Source organism: Nasonia vitripennis (assembly GCF_009193385.2).
Source record: "Nasonia vitripennis strain AsymCx chromosome 2 unlocalized genomic scaffold, Nvit_psr_1.1 chr2_random0011, whole genome shotgun sequence".
NCBI lineage: Eukaryota > Metazoa > Arthropoda > Insecta > Hymenoptera > Pteromalidae > Nasonia > Nasonia vitripennis.
Genome location: NW_022279618.1, coordinates 280,761 through 303,880, shown reverse-complemented (window position 1 = coordinate 303,880; position 23,120 = coordinate 280,761). Strand labels below are relative to the sequence as shown.

The 23,120-nt window shown below is 33.3% G+C and overlaps 1 protein-coding gene across 2 annotated transcripts in view; it reads left to right on the top strand.

Annotated features, from left to right (window-relative positions):
* The window catches only part of LOC100113753 (DNA-directed RNA polymerase, mitochondrial), a 233,499-nt gene extending 210,718 nt beyond the window's left edge, over window positions 1-22,781 (top strand). The window contains exons 15-17 of one of the 2 annotated variants that reach the window (XR_004345217.1): window positions 21,678-21,849; window positions 22,367-22,458; window positions 22,547-22,558. Coding sequence is in view for 1 of the 2 variants with exons in the window: in XM_031925528.2 (XP_031781388.1) it covers window positions 21,678-21,849; window positions 22,367-22,458; window positions 22,547-22,682 (400 nt within the window). In the remaining variant the exon portion in view is untranslated. Of the gene's footprint in view, window positions 1-21,677; window positions 21,850-22,366; window positions 22,459-22,546 lie in introns of both variants that reach the window. The other variant, XM_031925528.2, reaches the window with a different exon arrangement.
* The last annotated feature ends 339 nt before the right edge of the window (window positions 22,782-23,120 follow it).

Genomic DNA, 23,120 nt, shown 5'->3' with positions numbered 1-23,120 from the left:
ATTTTTTCACGTTTTTAGCTGGTTATGTTACAATTTAGTTACTAAAGTGACTCCTTTTGAGTAGTTTTGCATATCTTCCCATGAAAACATAATCAAATGAAATATTTTGTTCGCTCCAAGCCGTATTTTTTATATTATCTTACGTTTTCAATGATGGTCTTATCAGAATTGTGATATCACCTTATTATAAAACTGATGGCTAATGTTATGTTCTTTTTAAACGTTCTGTGATTGGTCGAAAGTATTGTCTCTGTCGCACTTTTTTGTTTATTGTTTATTTTTATTTATAATAAAAGGTTATGCTTGGCCGCGCGGTTGACGCGGCGGCTGCAATGCAGACGATCTGCGTAGTGAATGGTCAATCATAAAATTAAGAATTATCAGGAGCATAAACAAATAAAGTATTTTGATTTCTTAATTAATTAAACGATGCGCAAACCAATGGCCAACATTGTTTTTTTCAAAACTAATTTTTTTTTTTTCTTACAATTGTCTATATAAGGGAGAAAGTACAATACGTCCCGTCCCGTCCCGTACCGACCCCGGGACATACCGTCTGAAATAAGTCACTTTTATATTATTGGCTAATTCTGTTCGATAACCCAATCGACGGTACAGAATTAGCCAATCCCGTAAAAACAGCTTATTTCAGACAGTATGTCCCGAGGTCGGTACGGGACGACGGACTCAATTGTACTTTCTCCATAATATACTAATACAAGTGAATGGTGAAAACGCTGTTAGTATAAGTTTATAACTTTTAAAGTAAATTAAAATCTAGCAAATAAAAATTGTTTCGATTTTTCTTTTTACTATTTCGGCTTTTGACTGATAATTGATAGCAATACTAGAAAAAATAATAAAGTAGTTAAGTATTTATTTTCAAATACATTGGAGTTAGTTGGAACCGAAGGCTGACGCGGCTACTTTAAATCTTTCTGCTGTTTACTTCAAAACTAACAATCTTGTATATTTAAAGTGAGTACTATATATTTTACATATCTTTTAAAAAAATGAAGATTTAACAAAGTTTTTCAAAAGTTTTGACATCACAGATTATATGCTTTGATATTAGGGTTATATGTATTTCTAATACATATTACACAATAAATTAATATTTTGTTAAATAACTTCTTTAAAATCAAAACCTATTATTAATATCTAAAATGTTATTTTTATGCCGACACTTTGAGTTTTGAAAAAAATACTGTAACCAACCTACTGATAAATAAAAAATCTCCCATGTATTTATAATAAATACACTTGTATTTTACCGGTATATGCAGAGTAAGACTTATTAATGGGTAGAAAAATAAAATTTTTATTATAAATTCTGTAGTATTAAGAGTAATTGTATCAAAAATAATGACAGATAATATAGTAATATCATAATATGATATAATAATATAATAATATGATATAATAATATAATAATATAATATAATAATATAATAATGTAATAATAATAACAGATAATTATTAGACCTTTTTATACGCTAAATAAGAAAAACATGTTGTGTACGTTATTAAATTCTTGCATAAAATCAAAAGTTTAAACCAACATTAAATTATAAACTGTTTTAGTACTCGCATAAAGATCCGATCTTATCCTAAAACAAAAATAGCAATCAGATTTTAAATCAATAAGCTAACAAAAAAGTAATTAATAAAAATGAATTTTCAATCCTATAGATATAGATATACGTACAATGCATGTAAGGGGAACGAGTCTTTATCTATTTAACTTAACCAATTTAGGCTAATCACATAAAGTAAAATGAGAAATTAGTTAAACATAAAGTTGTTCAAACTATTAACTAAATAAAATTAAGAAGGAAAAACATTTGAATAAAATATGACAATAAACTTTTGCTAGAAACGGATTTGACGATTGATGAGTTGCATGTTTTGATGTAATGCGGTATATTAATTATACAAGTATGATTAAATTGATAAAATATAGAAAGTCTTGAACAATAATTAATTTGTTTATGTATAAAATACTGTCAAATTAATAAAAAATGCACATAAATATCTGCATATGACTATATATGATGTGATTTTTACTATAGTTAATTATTATGAGATGAGAAAAAATATTTGGTTTTACATAAAAACAATACATGAGAAATAATAAAAATGAAAAATAGAACTAATAGGATGCGAACTTATTAATTGTCAATTAACTTTTAAGTTAAAAAAATGTAAAATGAATAAAGTAAACACAAGCTAACCTATGCTTTAAACACATACGTATATGAAACATCATTAAAAACAACATTATTTATTTATTTTAAAATACACTATTATTCATGTCTAGATACAAGAACATATTTTTACAAAAAAACAAATTGAATATAATAATTTCATAGGTTTGTTGATTTTATAAAATCACTAGGTGCAAGCACTTCAATACAGTTTTTATGACAAAAAAAAATTATTTGCTTAGAAAACTTATAAATGAAATACAACTTATTTCACTTTTACTAGGCAATATTATTTTTTTACTTTTCATGTAAAGCTACTGAGAAAACTGGATTATACAAGAACTTAGATTATAATATTTTTGTAATATTTATTATTCATTCTAGTTTTTAATTTAAAAAAAGGCAAACAATTTTTTTAGATTTTTAAAAACTAACTAACAGCATTTTTAAATGTATTGTAAAATATTTATATTTTATTATTTCAGAAGTGATCTTCTTGTCTAATGGTTAAATAAATATGGCATCTAATAGTAATGAAGAGTCAGATAACATCAGGAAACGCGATGATCGAAGATGTGCCATGTGTAATATTTATATTAGAAAATCAATTGGTCGAGAAAAGGAAATCGAATCTGAAGTTGAAATCGAATATGCTAAACAATTATCAAATAAAGATATTTACATCCATGATGTAATTTGTGATTCATGTAGAAAGCGATTAGCCAAATACATATCAAGCTCTAAACCTAAAAAGGTTAATGTTCCAGCAACTGCTTCGTCTCAAGATTCAAATGTTTCTGAATCATTTTCTCAGCTAACTGTCACTTCATCATCTCAGGAAAGTACACAATCATCTGTATACACAATAAAGGAACAAAAAGTACGAGCAACCACGGAATTACTTATTCAAAGGACGATTGCGACACATAAATATTGCTTTGTTTGTGGGTACCAAAAACAGACTAATAATATATTAGTTCCTTTAGAGGCCCGAATTCAAGTTTATAGTAAAATGAATGTTTTTATTCCACATGGCAATAGATGCTGTTGCACACATTTAATTAAAAAAAGATTTTATGAAGATGAACTAAATAAAATTAATATTTTTTCCACTACAAGTACGGTATATATTGATGAATTACTACAATTTTTGAGTCAATTATCAATGAAAGCAGACGAAACTTTATTAGATACAGTAGCTGAATTTTCCATGCCTGAAAAAAAATTGAAAGTTTTTACGGGATTAACGTGGGAAAATATTAATTATCTTAAAGATCAACTCACTTCTCTGAAGAATTCCTGTGTAAGGACAGCGACACAAGCCATTGTCGTATTTTTATTCAAAATGCGCTCTGGGAATTCTAACTCGCTCATCTCTACAATATTTGACATTGGAAGCGAACAACAAGTATCTCGTTTTTGTCAATCAGTATTATTATCTTTCGAAAAAGATTTACTACCAAAACACTTTGGATTAGAAAATGTAGACAGAAATGAATTGATTGAAAATCAAACTTCTAATATGGCAAAGAAATTACATCCTGGTAAACAACTTATTTTGATTGCTGATGGTACTTATATAAGGCATGAAAAAAGCTCTAATAACGAGTACCAAAGAAAATCTTATTCAGGCCAAAAAAAAGTTCCTCTGACTAAACCATTTACTATATGTACTACTAATGGTTATGTTGTTGACCAGTTAGGTCCATATCTTGCAAATAAAAATGATGCTACAATACTGATTGAAATATTGGAAGAGAAGCAGAATATTTTACAGAAACTTCTTCGCCAAGGGGACATTTTTATACTGGATAGAGGTTTCAGGGACATTAAACAAAAATTAGAAAATATGGGTTATATTGTTTTGGTGTCTGCACTCAAAGGTTCAAAATCTCAACTTTCTACGCAAGAATCAAATGAAACAAGATTCACGACAAAACTGCGATGGGTTGTTGAAGCAGTGCACGGTGTTCAAAAGAAAAAATATAGGTTATTAGATCACAAACTTGATAATAAAATGGTGAAAAATACTGGATCTTATTGTAAAATTTCTTGCTACTTAAATAACTTGTTTGGCAAACGCCTAGATTCTGATGAAGACATGCAAGATGAAATATTTAGTGCTATGCAATCTAGAAAAAATGTTGAAAATACATTAGCAGTTTTAGTAGCAGACAAAAGATGGAGTCGTCGGAAACTACCATTTAAAATAATAACTTCGGATGATTTACCAGACTTTCCTGAATTAACAATAAAAGATTTGAAAATTCTGTTTACAGGAACATATCAGCTTAAACAGACAATATCTTACTTAGCGGAAATGCTTGACGCAGATAATAATTTGAAGATTGGATATTCAAAAGAGACTAACAATATTCTCAAACTTGAAGTTCAATCCAGGCATATTAACAGAAAACAATACAAATGTTTCGTTGAGTATAAACCAAATGGTATTGGTTATTCTAGCATCTTAAGACACTGTTGTGATTGTGCTAACGGTAACCGTACTATAGGATGTTGTGCGCATATTGCTGCCATAATCTATTATCTTTCACATGGAAGATATTTATCAAAAATCATACGACCAGCTGAAATTCTGTCTAAAGTGTTTCTTAATGATCAAATTGAAGTGTGTATTGATGAAGATAGTGACAATGATGAGTGAATCATTTTTTCTATTGTGAACATTCGTTATTTTTAAAAAGCTACTTGTATACGTTCCATAATTTATTTTAAATAGCCTATGAAGATAATAAATTATACTTTGTACGAATTGAACATACTTAACTTCAATTCCTTTTTACCTGATAATTATTACTGTCAATAGATTTTGAATAATCAATTAAGTAGAGGCAGATAAGCCAAATATGGCCTTTTTAAGACCACAAGACGCCAAAAGTACCCTCAAACGATCGATTTCAAGGCTATGTTTAGCTAAAAACAGGCTTTTTTGCGTGAAAACCCTTGCATTATGACATTTTTAGGTTAGTTTTGGGTTACATGGTACCAAAAATGGCCTTTTTCGGCGTTAAATCACTCAAATGAGGGCATTTTTAGGTTAAAGAGAAAAGCAGACACTGACAGCGGCGATATTCTTTTTATATATAGAGAGAAACCCTTTATTACCTCAAATTCTGATAAGACCATCATTGAAAACGTAAGATAATATAAAAAATACGGCTTAGAGCGAACAAAATATTTCATTTGATTATGTTTTCATGGGAAGATATGCAAAACTACTCAAAAGGAGTCACTTTAGTAACTAAATTGTAACATAACCAGCTAAAAACGTGAAAAAATGGCAAAAAAATCAGTTTTTGGCTCAAATCGAGTTGTGCCACCATTTTTAAGGAAAAAACGTTAGTGCCATCGTAAAGAACGGGAAAAAGTACACAAAAAAAGTCTACTTAAAAAGTTGCACCTCAAAAACAAGGGGGTCAAAATATCGATTGAAAACTTTAATAATTTTTTTAGATCCGATATTTGAGGTTATGTAATCCCAAAAAAATTGCAGTTATTCATGACATAAAAATACACCAATGTGAATTTTTAAAAAAATTTTTATCCTATAGGGACTTCAGAAAAAAAAAATCAAAAAAACACGTTTATCGACGTTACTGCGCATGCGCACTAGGCAGAGAGCTAAAAATTTGGCTATGGGAGTTTTTTTTTATCCCCCATCGAATGGTATATAACATATATACATTTTCCAAGGGGGCCATTTCACCATAGTAACCCGGCTATAGCCTTTAGTGAGGATGTTGAGGAAACCAATTATGCAACAAATGAAATTAAAAGTGATTTATTATACTTTATAAGCTCTTTAACAAATAAACAACGTAAAATTTTCGATGCAGTAATAATTAATAAATAGTGTAATTAATAAAGCTAATCCAGTGAAGTGTTTCTTTATTGATGGATCTGGAGGTAGTAAAAACCGCTACTTACTAAAGACAATAATCACTCATCTAAATAAAGAAAAAATAAGTGTTTTACCTGTAGCATAGACTGGTATATAGCAGCAAATATATCAATAGATGAAAGAACTTCACATGTAATTTTTAAATAACCATTAAATATAAATGAAGATTTAACGTGCAACATTACTGCCAATTTAATATATAGAAAAAATCTGAAAAATTTAGAAGTCATAATTTGGGATGAAATAACAATTACATCAAAACATGCTTTTCAGGCAATGGATAAATTATTCACAGATTTATGTAATAATGACATTGAATTTGGTGGCAAAGTAATAATTACATCAGGTGACTTCTGACAAAAATTATTGAAAATTGTGTGGAAAATAGTCATTTATAGAGTAAATTTCAAATCTCTAAAAAGAAAACTTAACCAAAGTAAAAAGGTTAGGCGCGTTTGATGTCTTGCGTATCATCGTGCATCGTGCCATGCCCCTTACATTTTGTTCATGATACATACTTTTACACGTAAAATATTTCCTTTTATTGAAATGTGAATTTTATAAGTTTATGTACACGAATAACATATGCAGAAAGTTACACTTACAATAAGACCACTCCATGAACAAGTATCTACAATGAACAAAATGTAAGGGGCATGGCAAGTGACGTAGTAAATATCGTGAGAGTTATTTGTAATTGATCAATATATTACTTAAGTTTGAATTACCAATCATTCGACTCATCCCTTAATTAAACCTAATGATTTTTTGTTTTCCGTATTATAAATAAAATAATATATTGTAAAGTTGACTTTTTTTAATTGATCTCAGTTGTTTTTCAGTCTGTAATTTTACTGTAAACAAAATTATTGACATGCATGATGATACGCTAAACATCATACGCGCCTAACCTTTTTACTTTGGTTAAGTTTTTTTTTTTAGAGATTTCATGTCTTTTTGAGCGAACTTATTGAAGTACCTAAAACTTGTTCTAAAAATAAAATACATAATGATGGGGTTCAGGTAGTGCATACTGGGCTTTTTATTACGGGAATATTGATATCTCTCGTGTATTGTATCCAGGTGCATGAGGTCGACGATGACAGGGTCTTGGTGATACACTCCATAGCTTTTGGTGTCTAGAATCAGTTTTTACACTTAGACAATGGAAGCTACGGAGAGCCCTACCTCGATCGCGACATTGTCGACCGCATGTACCTGGACAGTAATCATAACTGATTTGAACATTTTTGCACTGAGAAGTACAGTACGCACTGCCTGACTTTGTTATCAGTCACCCTAGACCGCAGTCATGGCCAATATTGATACGTAGATACAAAAATCTACAGCGCGCATTATATTTCGACAGCCTCGTCATCGAAGATCCTTGGCACCTAGACACCGAGCGTGATCGGCTACCGCGAAACGATATTTGCATGTATGCACGGAAAGTCACAAAATCCACTTTCTGGGCCCTGTCATCAGTGACCCCGAACACTCAGAAAGTTTGTGCAGCGACAGTGCAGGAGCTGTTCGAAAACATGACCTTAAATTCAAGCCGACAATGTAAACCCATTTACTCTGCGCAGATTATAGAAATCTGTGGGAAAGCGATACCCAACTATATTACACATAATAGCTTGTGTGGCCAACTTCACGGTCCTACCACACTGGAGAAAAAAGTAGAGATACTGTTTTGACCATTCGTGATATATAAACTCGTTTATTATGAAACGTAACAGCTTTTCTACAAATATTTTTGTTGGAAATCATAGTTTAGCTCAGAAAACATACCAATGAGTCAAAAAAACTCACCAACAGTAACGATAAGCATTTTTATCTGTATCATGAAAAATCCGAACACCAAAATAGAAGTAAATAGAGTCATGGGCGCCGCGGCTTCGTCTGCTTCTCAAACTTGACTTCGTGGCGCTACCGCGCCACTTGATAATGACTTCAAAATATAAAATGAGAGTTAGTAATTGTGACAAAGAGATTAAATAATGACTATTAAAAATTGGATATGAAAAATATTCCAACAAATTTGAAATGGACAATGATATAACTTTACTTCTAACAGCATTATTATCAACCAGTGATATAATTAAGGAAATTTCCCTGGTAGAAATTAATCTAGAAACTGGCAAGTTCTTAGGATTTTAACACAAGAACTTGCCAGTTTTTAGGTTAATTTCTACCAGGGTTATGGAGATTGCTTTGATACTAATAATGCCAATAAACTTCGCGAAAGAGTAATTTTAGTGCCATAAAACAATGATATACTATAAATTAATAATAACATTTTAAATAAGATGCAAGGCAATGTAAGAGAGTATCTAAGTGTAGATTCATGCGAAGATGATAATGAAGAGATGTTACTAATAGAATTTTGAAATTCACATAAGTTACGTTTAAAAGTCGGTGCTGTAATTATTTTGCTAAGAAATTTAAATTTAAATGATGGGCTTTGTGATGGTACTCAATTAATAGTAAGGGAAATGATGCAATTCCATATACAGGAAGAAATAATTAACGGTAAACAATTTAGTAAAGTTGTTTTAATACTACGGGATTGATTTGACTTCTTCAAAAGAAGAAATTCCTTTTGACATGACAAGACGATAGTTTCCAGTACGATTAGGATATGTCATGACAATCAACAAATCACAAGGCCTAACATTTAACAAAATTGGTGTCTATTTACCAAATCCAGTTCTCAGTCATTGTCAATTATATCTAGCATTATCCAGGGTAACGTTAAAAAAACTTAACAATTTCACTTTCGAAGAATTCAAGTTTCGAGGATTTTTTTTTTTACATGGCATTTGGAACTCGAAAGTTCATCGCCTCATCTACGCAAGCCTTCCACGCTGCCCTATCTTGTGTCAACCCCACCCAAGATCCACCTTTCCGATCGACACCCACCCGTCCTATTTCTACTAGATCTGCTTTTTCGTTGTCCTCCCATCTACGTCTAGGTCTACCTAGAGGTCGCGTTACCATCGGCCTGCTCTTCATGTCACGCGCTGCCGTACGGTCGTCTCCCATTCTCGCTACGTGCCCTGCCCATCCCAATCTGCGCGATTTTATTATTCTGTTAATATTTGGTGACGCGTACAGATTGTGTAACTCATCATTGTGTAGTCTCCTCCATTCCCCGGTTTCCTCATCTTTCTACGGCCCGTATATTTTTCGCAAGACTTTATTTTCAAATACTCTAAAACGGTTGCCCGCCTACTTAGTGAGAGCCCACGTTTCGCACCCGTACAGAACCACCGGCAGTATTATTGTCCTGTATATTCGTATTTTAACGTTTTTAGACAACAGCCTCGACTTAAGTAAATTACTCACGGCGTAGAAGCAAGCATTACCCGAATGGAGCCTCTTATTTATTTCGACATTAATCTCGTTTCTATCATTTATGGTCGTACCCAGATACCTGAATTCGCTAACCTTTTCAAAAGTAAAATTCCCAACTCTGAGATCTTCCTCACCTCTGCAAATGCCTAGCTTATCCATAATCATGTACTTTGTTTTTGATTCACTCACTTCTAACCCTGTATACTCCACCGCTTTTATGAGGATTTCCGCGTTTTTTGCTACCGTTTTCCTACAATCCCCCAGTATATCCAAATCATCTGCGTAGCCTAGTATCTGCGTTGTTCCATTAAGCGTTGCGCCCAGCTGGCTAACCTGCATTTTTCAAACGGCATACTCTAACGTTAAGTTGAACAGCACCGTAGAGAGCCCATCCCCTTGTTTTAAACCATCGCGTATCATGAAGGGTTCTGATACATTACCGCCTACTCGGACCTTTCCCGTGCTTCCGTTCAGACATATTTGAATTAATCTCACGAGTTTTTTCAGTACACCGAGAAGTACTAGAATTTGATACATTTTGCTTACCTAATTCGCTCTGTTCTATCTCGTAGTTTCTCAATATCGAAGCTTTCTACCTTGTTTGCTCGCTTACTATTTTGATTCGCTACTAGTCTAGCTCTTAATTTGGCTACTACTAGGAAGTGGTCCGAGTCGCTATCTGCCCCTCTGTAAGCCCTTACGTCAAGAACATTAGTATGACGTCTTTTTTCAATGAGGAAATGATCAATTTGGTTCTGTGTAGCCCCGTCCGGCGATGTCCACGTTGCCTTGTGTATGTTCTTGTGCTTAAAACACGTAGTTTTGATTATAAGATCTTTTGCCGCCGCGAAATTTATGATCCTAATACCGTTATCATTGCTGGCTTCGTGCAGGCTTTCCTTACCTATAGTAGGCCTAAACATTTCCTCCCTACCTATTTTAGCATTGAAATCGCCTAATACTATTCTTGTGTCGTAAGACGCGAACTGGTCGATTACCTGCTCTAAAGTTTCGTAATAGAGATCCTTAGCTTCTTCTTCTTTGTCCTCCGTAGGACAGTGTACATTAATAAATACATATCTATACCATTCCCCTTCGATAATGATGTACGAGAGCCTATCATTGACGGATTTGAAACTTTTAACCGAATGTATGATGCTTTTGCTTACGAGAAATCCGGTGCCTAGAGATCCCCCACTCCCGGCCCCATACAGGTACGTGAAGTTACCCGATGCTAGTACTTCGCCATCTGGCCACCGCGATTCCTGTATTGCTACCAAATCTAGATTGTACCTATCAGCTTCCTTTACGAGTTCTTTAAACGCACCTGCTCTGTATAGACTGCGAACATTCCAAGTTCCGACCCTTAAGTCCCTTTTGGTTGGGATTTGATTTTTTGAGCCATGATATTATGTTAAACCCGCGCGCTTCGGATCCTGTTCCGATCGCAGGTGAGTCCACCGTTCTAGATGTGATAACCCCATACCTCTCTAGAACTAAGTATGAGAGCTTTCCGACTTTGACGAGGACAGTGTCAACTCGTCGTCAGACACACTACGGTTTCATTCTCGCATCCTAATGCCCCCTGCAAGGCAGCGCGCCTTCGCTGGCATCGTTACCGCGTAAGACCAGGTGACGAATCATTCTACACATCCCCTTTCGGGGCAGTTGTCATCGCTCCCGCATCCTCCTCGGCAGCAGTATTTTTGCCCATTTTTGTAATGTGTGATGAAAGAGATAGATTGAGAGATAAGAGATAATGTGAAGTGTTTTTGTTGTTGTGGTGCTTGCGTAGTGTTTCTAGATGAATGCATTCGACAGTGTGGGCTCATCACACCCACGCCTGTTCCTATCGGCTGTCCGTGGCTGCTTATTCAATTTATTCGCAGCTAACCTCTTTCTCAGGGGCTGTTCCTCTATCCGCAACCTAAGGACGCGCTGTGTAGTGGTGATAGGCACCCACCCGTCCGATCTGGACGACAACGCCCAAGACCCGCTTAGGGTAGCGGCATTGTAACAGTCAAGTTTCGAGGATAAAAGTAAAAATAATGATGATTCCAATAAAATATTGTAACTTGGTGAGACTTGACGTGAGAGGAGAAAATTAGCTTTTAGTCTTAGCTTTATCATCAAGAAGATAGTTTTGCACATGATCAAGGAGTCTTGATTTAGCCACTGGAAAACTACTGCCTGACAGAATATTATTCACAGTTTAATTTCTCTCTCAACTCCGCACACAATATAGTATTTGAGCATTTTTTTAAATAAAAAAAAATATAGTATTGAGAATATGCAAGCAACTCTTAATGCGATGGGTGAAGGACAGACACTTTGCCATTCCCGATTACGAGAGAACAGCCAGGAAGTGAGCAGCAGGGCACTGCACTCACACACTCTTGCGCACGAATTGTTTGCTGGACTCAGCAGTCGGTTTTTGGACGTAGTAAAATCGCGATGTAGTCAGTACCCAAAGCTATCTAACGCGCGCACACCTGAGAAATGTGCTCGCGCTCTTTCTCTACCGTCCGAATTTGTCCGAGCGCGCCCGCGTCGCGCACGTGTTTTCGTTGCACGTATCAATACGCTTGCCCAGCTACGACGTTTATCGAAGTTATACTTGGACATCTAATTTTAAATCAAATATTAATTTTTGGCATAATATTGCATTGGGGAATTTCGTTTATTGATATTAGAAATAGGGAATGATACCGTTAAATTGGCGAAATTGGCGAAAAGAATCACGTGATATATCACACGATTTATCACACAATATATCACGAGACTTTTGACGTGTTTTTAAAGTTTTTAAATATTTTCGAAGTATAGAGAAAAATTTTAAATCTAAACTTGATACTAAATTAAGGGGGTCTCAGATTTTACCGATTGAGTCATTCAAGCTGAAGGACAGTAGAAAAATACTTGAAACTAAGTAAATATAATGAGATGCAAAATCACGACATAGTCGCCCCTCGTCTTTGAACTATCTAGCACTATGCAAAGTTTCAAATAAAAAAAATTAACGCATCAACAAATAGTATTTGAACGAAAATTAGTAGCTACAGCGAGCACATGTTGGACATATCGTTTAAATGCCATTCTTATGCAGATGCGTATAATCGCTTGAAACTTTGAACAGAGGTAAATAATAATGACATAGAGAAGGAGGGGCAACTATGTCCTGTATTTGTATAGTTTGATAATTTTTTCTCAGATTTTCAAATTTTTTGTAAGTGGAAATTACATATCTTAAAACTGGTGCATTATATACATTTGAAACTTATGATTAACCTTTGTAAGCTCTTGTAATGCATTTTAATATATTTCTGTAGTTTAATGAATTTACTACTACTGGAAGGTGTATTTTGTTCTAAAGTACTTGTACTCAATGCGTAAAATTAGAACAAATTAGATCTTTCGGTTCTAGTAACCACACTAAACTATAAGGCACGTGCGTACCGCAGTCGTGCCTAACAAGTTCTCATATAGCGAATATACACGCATTGTTTGTTTATCATTTATAATCATGTTAATGTTAACAACAATTCAAATGAGTAGCGCATCCTGGTTTTATGCATATCTCTCAGCTCCTGCATTATCGGCGCAAAGTTGATAAAATCGCAGAAATCGTTTTTAGACTTCCAAAAAAAAATTTGTATCAATAAATTATTTTAATGTTATCTAAGTAATAAGATAACGCAACCCAGCAATATCAGTCTGAAATTACCAGAAAGAAATGCAAATGTCTTGATTTGTATTTCTTTCATTTGATTCTTTTTCATTTCATTTGATTTCTTCATTTGATATAAATGTCTATTTATATCAAACCAACTGATAACTGAGAAATATACAAAATCATAAATGACTTAAAAGATAAATCAGGCGCCGTTGACGAGATTAATACATGAACAATAAAAATTATCGCTCCTTATATTGGTAGATCGTTAGAATATATTTATAACTTATGTATTACTAGATCGACCTGGACTTTGGCATTAAAAACTGCTGACGTATATCGAATTATCGACCTATCTCTCTAATATCAAATATAGCACAAATGTTTACTTACAATACATTGTATGACTTCTTATACAAATGTAACATAATATCGACTCAACAATACGGCTTTGTAAAAAATAAAGGAACAAATAATGCATTGAACAATCAATGCAAGATAATATATAAAAACTTAGATAAAAGTAAACCTATTATAGCGGCTTTTCTAGATCTTGCTAAGGCTTTTGATACGGTCAATTGCAGTATTTTAAAAGAAAAATTGGAAAGGTGGATACGGGGTAACGAAAATAATCTACTAAAAAGCTATCTCTCTGAGAGAAGGCAAAAAGTTAAAATTTAGAATAATATGATTGACTATAGAAGAATAACAATGAGAGTTCCACAAGGAACCATATAAGGTCCTTTGTTGTTTATTTTGTAAATCAATGATCTATTGAGAGATATGCAAAAAGAATCTATAATATCCTATGCTGAGGACACTATTATCATCTCAGTTTATGTCAGCTAGTCTTTGGCACAGGATAAAATAAACAATTACTTGGAAAGATTTACCAATTGATTACCTCTGACCTAAGTTATCTTTATATAAGCAAAACAGCATTTATTACCTTTGTCAATTATCGTAATAGCGTGCCAGATATACTAGACATACATATTCAAGCTCAACAAATAAAAAAAGTAGAAACCTACAAATACCTAGAAATATATTTTGACTACATTATGAAATGGGATAAACATACAAAAAGCATTATTAAACGGACTAAATATCTAATATTTATATTTGCAAAAATGCGAAAAATCATGGGAACTAAACATTTTCTGATAGTATATTATGCTTTCTTTCGTAGTATTGTAAAGACCGTATTTATTAGTGATACGGGCTATGCGAGTTCTACAAACTATTATTTTATCTAGGTGAAACTAGCCTCCGGCTCAGGAGCCTTATGTTACCGAGTGTATTTATTGAACTATAGTGGACGCGGATGTTTAACGTGTGATGTTTTCTGTCTGTCTCGAGTCTAATGACCTTACGTGGACGCGTGACTCTGTCCGCTGCTTTCTGATTTACGCGGACGTATGATTGCGTCCGCTGTCTCCCTGCTCTTCGCGGACGTATGCCTTGTCCGCTCTCCTTCTGTTCGGTTGGACAAGCGAAGAGTCCGCTTTTTGTACAATGCGTGACAGGTAGTACTTGTCTATTATATATTTTTAGGGATGTAATATTAGTATTTCTAGGATAGTTAACTATTAGTAGGTATTATTTAATAATTGATAAAATAAAGCGTTTACTTCTATTTTTATCACTTGTTATATTTCATTTTTGGCCACCACAGTTATCAGACTTTGATATGAGTTATAATCTTTGACTTCTAGGATATTTGTTCGTAATCTTAGTTTTAGATGTCATTAGATGTTGTTACATTAAAATAGTTTATTATGTTTATTTTTAACTTACGAGGCAATCCTTATATTGCTCACACAGGATGACTTAATCTCTTTCATGCGTAGCAGATGCTGAGCGTCTTTACTCTACACGATAGAATCGTGGCAAGGGTTGAAATCTTAAATAAGCTGTGGTTACCCATTAACGCCAGATGTGTTGACGAGCCTTTACTGCTACTGCGTTTAACTTACGTCTAGTAACTGAGAGTTTCACTATGTTATATTCTCACAGAGTTGGAGTAGTTTCTAAGTACTCAATAAGCGATACGATAAAGAATATAACACTCGTATTTGATTACCAGGTCCAGTTGGTAGAATTTAGTGAAAAGGCACTGCGTGGATCGGCTTCAGGGTTTTTAATACATTGGTGCCAATGCAAGCAGTTATGAAATTAAAATTGTGAAAATCGTGGTATACCAATCAACACCCGCCACACGGAAGGAGATTTAGGCGTGTAAGCCATCGTATGCGCACGAGATGTGCTGACTCACAGGTCAAAGTACTTGCTCTGGTTTTCAGCGCTAGATGTGTTGCAACTCGCAGGTGGTTGAACAGTCATACTCATTCAGTTTTCGTGTATACTGCGTGTGTATACATGATTGCATACGCATCGGTGGTATATACGATGTCATACTAATTATAGGCGATGCGTTTATATGGTATAAACGTAGGACGTTACAGTATAATCGGCTATGGAGTTATCACATGAAAAGGCACAGGCAAAAGCCTACTTAATTAAGTTAACAGAGTTCAAACAAGAATATTGAAAATAATAAATAAAAAGTTTGCTCAAGATAAGAATGTCCCATTGAATGTAACTCAATTATTTGAATTGGAATCAACAATCTATCACTATACAAATTTAGAAGACATATTTTTCTAAACTAAGCAGAACACCAGGCTTAAGAGATAAAACTTACTAAAATTTCCAAAGCTATCCGTAATAAAACTATTTATGCTGTAGCGGTCAAATTCTCAAGTGGCGCGGTAGCGCCACGAAGGCGAGTTTGAGAAGCAAACGAAGCCGCGGCGCCCGTGACACTATTTACTTCTATATTAGTGTCTGAGGATTATTAGTATTTTTTATTATACAAAAAAAATAAAAAATATTGATTATTACTGTTAGTAAGTTTTTTTTGTTAGTAGGTTTTTTGGCTTATTAGAATGTTTTCTGAGCTAAACTATGATTTTCAACAAAAATATTAGTGAAAAGGCTGCTTATTTTAATCATATGTGAGCGTATAATCCACAAATCCTAAACTCATGTTTTTCTTCTTCAGTCCGAAATATGTTAGGACCGTTAAGTTAACCGCAAGAAGTGTTAGGACCGTGTAGTTGGCCGCACAGCTATATACAGATGGGAATTGCTTTCTCAAGAAAATATAACAATATATTACGATATTTAGAATTAAGAGGTTGCCGGTGCATACTCTGCGTTCCGGGGCAGTAACAGTAACTAGATTGTCAGGGTAGCCGATGTCTTGGTATGAAATTCATTCAAGAGCCGTGTCTAAGTTTACAAGGTGGCCGATGATGAGGTCTAGGTGGTGCGCTCCGTGGATTTTGGTGTCTAGGTATAAAAATCATTTAAGGGTGCTGTCTAGGTGTACACGGTTGTCAATGAGGAGATCTAGGTGACGCGCTCCGTGGTTTTTTGTGTCTAGGTGTAAAAATCATTCGACGAAGGTGTCTAGAGGTACAGGGTGGCCGATGTCGAGGTCTAGGTGGAGCGCTCCGTGGTTTTTGGTGTCTAGGTGTAAAAATTATTCAACGGTGGTGTCTATGTGTACAGGGTGGCCGATGACGAGGTCTAGGTGGTGCGCTCTGTGGTTTCTGGTGCCCAGGTAAATAAATCATACGAGGACGGTATCTAGGTGTACAGGGTGGCCGATGACGAGGTCTGGGTATTTCGCACCGTGGTTTTTGGCGTCTAGGTGTAGAAATAATTCGAAGGTGGTGTATATTAGAACAATCAGTGATTCATGTTAGTGATAAAAATGTTACGAAAAAGCTGTGGTTGAAAGGTGCTAAAGATGCTTATATTTTATTTTTACGACGTCAAATATAAAATACTCAAGAAAAATTACTAAAAAAGATTGAAATCTCTAAAAAAAAATTAAGTTTTAAAAAAGTAAAGAGTTAGGCGAGTTTAATATATTTCGCAACGAAATTACAGATAGAAAATAACTGAGATCAATCAAACAAAGTCAAGTTTATTATATTTTTAATCGTAATGAAGCAAGGAACAACTCTCAAGATAATTACTACGTAACTTGCCATGCCCGTTTCATTGTACTTATGGTGTTTGTATGACGTTATAATACGTAAAAAGAACATTTTAGTTGATCATCAATAAACAAAATAAAACGGGCATGGCAAGTTACGTAGTAATTATCTTGAGAATTGTTCTTCGCTTCATTATGATTAAATATAATAAACTTGACTTTGTTTGATTGGTCTGTTCTTTTCTATCTGTAATTTCGTTGCGGAATATATCAAACTCGCTTAAATTTACTTTTTTAATTGAATAAATTACCTTATAATCTCAACGTTTTGACTTAATAGAAAAACTATTAAAATCAAACTGAAAGTATTCATAAAAAACGTATAACTGTATTAAAATTAGAAGATTTAACATTTTTATTAGTTAAATAAGAAAATATATGTATACTACTGGGGCATCGCCCCCCTCTATGCTTCGCTCGCTAACCCTCTATTTTAGTTTCTGAGTAATTTATATTTTTAAAATTTAACTTTCATGATCTGATAATTACGTTCTGGTGGTTAATAATGAATAACAATCCTCTGTTATATAAAGGAGAAACCTATTTTGGCGTTCTTCGGTTCTCCGGTTTTCCGAGTTCATATCCTCTATTCTCTATAATATTAAAGGAAACCCATTTTGGCGTTCACCGGTTCTCTGGTTTTCTGAATTTATATCGACGGCTGAGTGGAATATCAACGTATCCCGGCCGCAGCTTCGAGTACGCCGCACTGTAGTCTGAATCGACTTGTTTTGGATAAAAAGGGCTACAAAAAATAATTGGGTCGATTTTGGAAGGTCTGATGATGTACTGTTATGGAAAAAAAAAGAGAAATTGTTTCCTATACAGAAAAGCCTTTGAAAATCCTGCTTGAGCCTTAGTATTTTGACATTTTTTGACCATTTCTCCTCAAACATAAATACAGAGGAATAAAGAACAAAAATTTATACCAGATTATTAAAGTGGAGAAAAAACCTTTAATTTTGTCAGTATTAAAAATGTTCTCGGTGCTACAGAATCCAATTTGCAATCATTTAGAGTTGATAGTTTTTCCAAAAACAAAACTTTTTAACATTTTCAGCTTGTTTCTCTTAAGGATTTGGTATAAAGGGAACCAGGACAATATTACATTGTAGGTTATTAAATTTAAGTATAAGACCTGTAATTTTACTTTTTTAGATAGGTTTCTAAGTGATATAGAATCGGTTCCGCAGCGATTATAAGTTAAATTAGGGAAGTTCACGGATTTCATGCCTAGAAAAATAAAAATTTTTAAATGTGATAACCCCGCTTCCAAAGCAACTAGGAGCTTCTTCCACAACTTAAATTGAATCTAATAAAATGTAGTATAGTCTTTTTAGCTTGCATGACTATATAAAATCTTGAAGAGTTTTCAGAAAGCTCACAAGAAGAAGTTATGTTTTCATAGGAAGTGAAAGAAAATACAAAAATCTCAAATTTTTCATTTGAATGAACGGCAATAAAAAAAATGCAAATTCCTCACAATGTATACATTTTCTTGTTGTTGTTGTTTGGAAAAAACTTCTCTGATAGTTTCTGAAAAAAACAAAACTGGTTTTATTTACTAGCATTAAATACCGCGAAAAACTCCGTTTTTTTCGAAAAACCACAAAATTTAAGGTAGTTTCTTCACGTGTATATATATATATATATATATATATATATGTGTGTGTGTCATACAGAACATAAAAAGAATATAATATTTTGTTGAATGTTATCAAACAAAGCTGATTATATCTGTAAGATAGATATCTTTTATCTTTTATCACTTAAAAATGGATACTTTTGATTGCAGAAGAAAATTGAGAGAAGAAGAATTTGAGCGATAGACCTTCTAGGTTAACCACAAATCACGAATGTTTAGCTGTAGCACCCAGAAAATTTTTAATACCGGCAAAATTGAAGGTTTTATTCTCTGCTTTAATAATCTTGTATACATTTTTGTCCTAATTTCTTCTGTATTTATGTTTGAGTAGAAATAGTTTAAAAAATGTCACAAAACCATGGTTTAAGCAGAATTTTCAAAGGTTTTCCCATATAGGAAACAGTTTTTTTCATCATCAGACCTTCAGACACCACCCCGATTATTTTTTGTAGTCCTATTCTATAAGGCTCTATTGGTTTTTGTCAAAAAAAGAACGTCGTATCCCGGCCGCGGCACCGAAAACGTCGTATTCCGGTCACGGATTCGAGAACGTCGTATTCCAGACTCGATTTTTTTTTCCAATTTTGTAGCGACAGTACTGCGCAAGATTAAAATACGACTTAATAAGGCATAAATGTGCGTAAAGAACTTTTGAAAACAATCAGAATTATTTATTGCTTCGTCCTAAGAGGATTTTAGTTTTGCTAAAACTTCGTAGAAATACATTTGGAGGTGTTTGGAGTACAAATCATGCGTTTTTAGAAAATGTCCGTGCGGATGACTGTGTGTGTACGTATACCGTCATAATTCCGGAACCACGCAATCGATCGTTTTTTTTATGATTCTGACCATTTTATGGTCATATTATAGCCATTTTTTGATTTTTTAAAAAATATCTCCAAAACTAAATCGTCAAATATTTTAAAACAATTTATGACAATAAAAAACGATAATATCTATGTGCTAATTTTAAACCATTTTGATGACTAGTTTTTAAGCTAAAAATCAAAAACTAAAAAATATGGGTTTTCTATGTCGTACGATTACTTTAATTAAGTTGAAATTTTGGGAAAATATCGATCTTCTGATCACCTCGGCTTGGTTCTTTTTGCAGTTTATAAAACTGTTCAGTTTGAAAGATATCATGATTCAAATTCTTTGTCTCTCACCCTGTATACCCTGTATAATTGAAAATAACTATTTTTGTTAAACCTTATAACTCGCTAACTAAAGTTCAGAATGTTTTAAGACAATTTATGATTTTATGAGGTTATGAGGAACCTATGGTATTTAAAATATTGAGGTTTAAATTTTTTCATGAAAATTATATGATTTGATATTGTGACCGGTGCTCCTTATTTAAAATAATTAAGATTGAAAGTATTTTAAAAATCATTAATATACTGTTTTATATTAGAACTATAAATTTTGTTGGAGGAAGCTACGTGCCAAAGAATTGGCAGCGGTTTTTTTATTGCCTTTGCGCATATTATGAAAACTTATAACATTAAGCGAATCGAATTCAACTTAATGGACGAATTAAACTATATTATTTTGATGTATGTACACGAACCCCAAGCACATAAAGATCAGTCTCCGTTCTGAATTAAAGTCCCCGACTTTAGCTGACCAAGATTTTTACATGCATTTAGACATACAATACGTAAACAACATGGGTAGCACCTCCAAAGTATGTTTTATCCCACACCCGACCGTAAAACTCACTTTTTTCCCCGATAAGCGAGGTGAAACTGACGTATTTTTCTTGAAAACAAGTTTTGCGGGGCAAAATTAAAATTAGCAGGTAAAAGTAAAATAAGCGGTACAAAAGTAAAATTAGCAGGGCGAAAATAAAATTAGCGGGGAAAAAATAAAATGTACTGCAACAAAAATAAATTTTTCATAACATGTTCATCGAAAACGCACTTTTCGCCCACGAAAAAGTTGAGCAAAAATAGAGTTTTTCAAGCCTGAGGCAATGGCCATTTTAGTGTTTTTAAACATACCCACATATACATATATACATATATCTGAGGCAGAAGTGTTTTTTCCCTAGGGACGAAAGTGCTCACTTTCGCCGCAGATATTTGCATTTTCGTGTGTGTATGTGTGTGACACATCCCATATATGTATGTATTGTATATAGCATCGGTCCGTGTGACATCGAACACAATTCAGATTTACAACGAAATTCTACTATGAGATACTGGACGCCTCTGCTTTTTCAGGCAGGCTAAAAGGAGCGTTATCGATGCACTGATTATAAAAAGCACGGTACACAATAAAGGGCGAATTGGCTTTTTCAGATTCGTATGATGGTTGAGCCTTCGGCACCCTCGACTCCCACAAGTGCTCAATCATCATCCTCGCTTGAAAAGCCAACTTTCGCCTTTAGTTGTGTAATGTACTATTTTCCAAAAATTTACAAAAAATTTTAAAATTTTCGAAATTTTCAGAAAATTAAACTCATACGTATTCCTTTATCTAACAGAATGCAAAGTTGTTTTGACCTTGCTTTTCAGGCCCAAAATGTGGCCTTTCAGTCGAGAGTAGAATAAAATACTATATGCAACATGAGGCAAAAGTAGATTTTTTCCTTGCGTAATTACACTGACCTTTACAAGAATATTTTTTCCTTAGGTGCTTACTGCCCTCGCTCTCTGGAAAAATATTCTCTTTCGGGCAGTAAACTCACCCGCGGGGAAAATCTTCTACTTTCGCCTCGTGTTGCATAATGTACTGTTCAAATTTCACAAAAAATTTTACCGTAATTTAATTAATATTTTAATATTTCTTAATAGGAAACCTAATGTAATGAAACAAAAAAATGCTTTTGCACCAAATTTTGTCCACTCCTTGGATTCTAGTCATATGATGCTCACCAGTATACATTGCGAACGTGCAGGAATTACATTTGTTTCTGTACATGACTGTTATTGGACACATCCATGCACTGCAGACATAATGAATAAGGTATACTTTAAGAATCTATTAATATTATCTATGAGTAAATCCATGGTACCTTTAATTTTTTATTTTATTTGTAGAAACTAATTTTATTGCTGTTCATTGATTATCATATAAGGACTGCAACTTGTCTCAACTTTGGTTTGTCTGTGCCACTTATTTTTTAATAGATTTTAGACATGCGCAACCAACAGCGCAGTAATACTTTTCATAACACCCAAGTTTATATGCATATCAAATTTTATGAAGATATTTACTGTGCCTTTGGTTGCATATGTTAGAAGTTCATTAGAAAGAGAGCCACAGAGTTGAATCAAAAGTTAAAATCCAACAAACGATTGGCAACAGTATTATTTTTACGATTCTGGATTGTTGCGTATATTAACCGATTGGAAGCAATAAAATCAGTTTTTAAAAACCGAATCATGACTTGAAAATCCTGGGTTTGCCCATATATAATTAAATTTGTAGAAAAATCATAATGAACAATGGAATTATTTTGTTTATATTCGATTTGTTACAGATTTGTCGAGAACAATTCGTTGCTTTGCACTCAGAGCCAATACTTGAAGATCTATCAAAGTTTTTAATCGAAAAATTTGGGTTTGATGATACGTAAGGAATATTTTTACAACCTTTACTTGATTCAAATAATTGTAAATTTTTTTTCATAGTTTTCATAACTTTGATATCATTGTTTTAGTGACGTGTTGGAGAAAAATAAGAATATAGACATAGGTATATTAAGAGACAAGCTGAATTCTACTTTATCCAAAGTTCCACAACAGGGAAACTTTGATCTTAAAGGAGTTTTATCCTCAACATATTTCTTTAGTTAAAATTCTTTGAATCATTTTCAGAAAAACATGAAGTTAGATAAAATGGTTATCATTGTCAAATCCACATGATCATAATAAATTGTAATTTTTATATTTTAATATTTCTAGTTTTTCTATTTATAGATTTTTATTCGGTACCACACGCGAACACATACACACACACGCCAACACATATGTATGTGTGTTTGAATGGGGCTTGTTTTGGAGTGTGCTATTCCCTCTGCATTCTCCTGTGCGGAGCTGGCTTTTTATATAAGCGTAACACGTGGTCGAAAGCTATCCTTATATATATATATATATATATATATATATATATATATATATATATATATATATATATATATATATATATATATATATATATATATATATATATATATATATATATATATATATATATATATATATATATATATATATATATATGGCCTTGCGTAC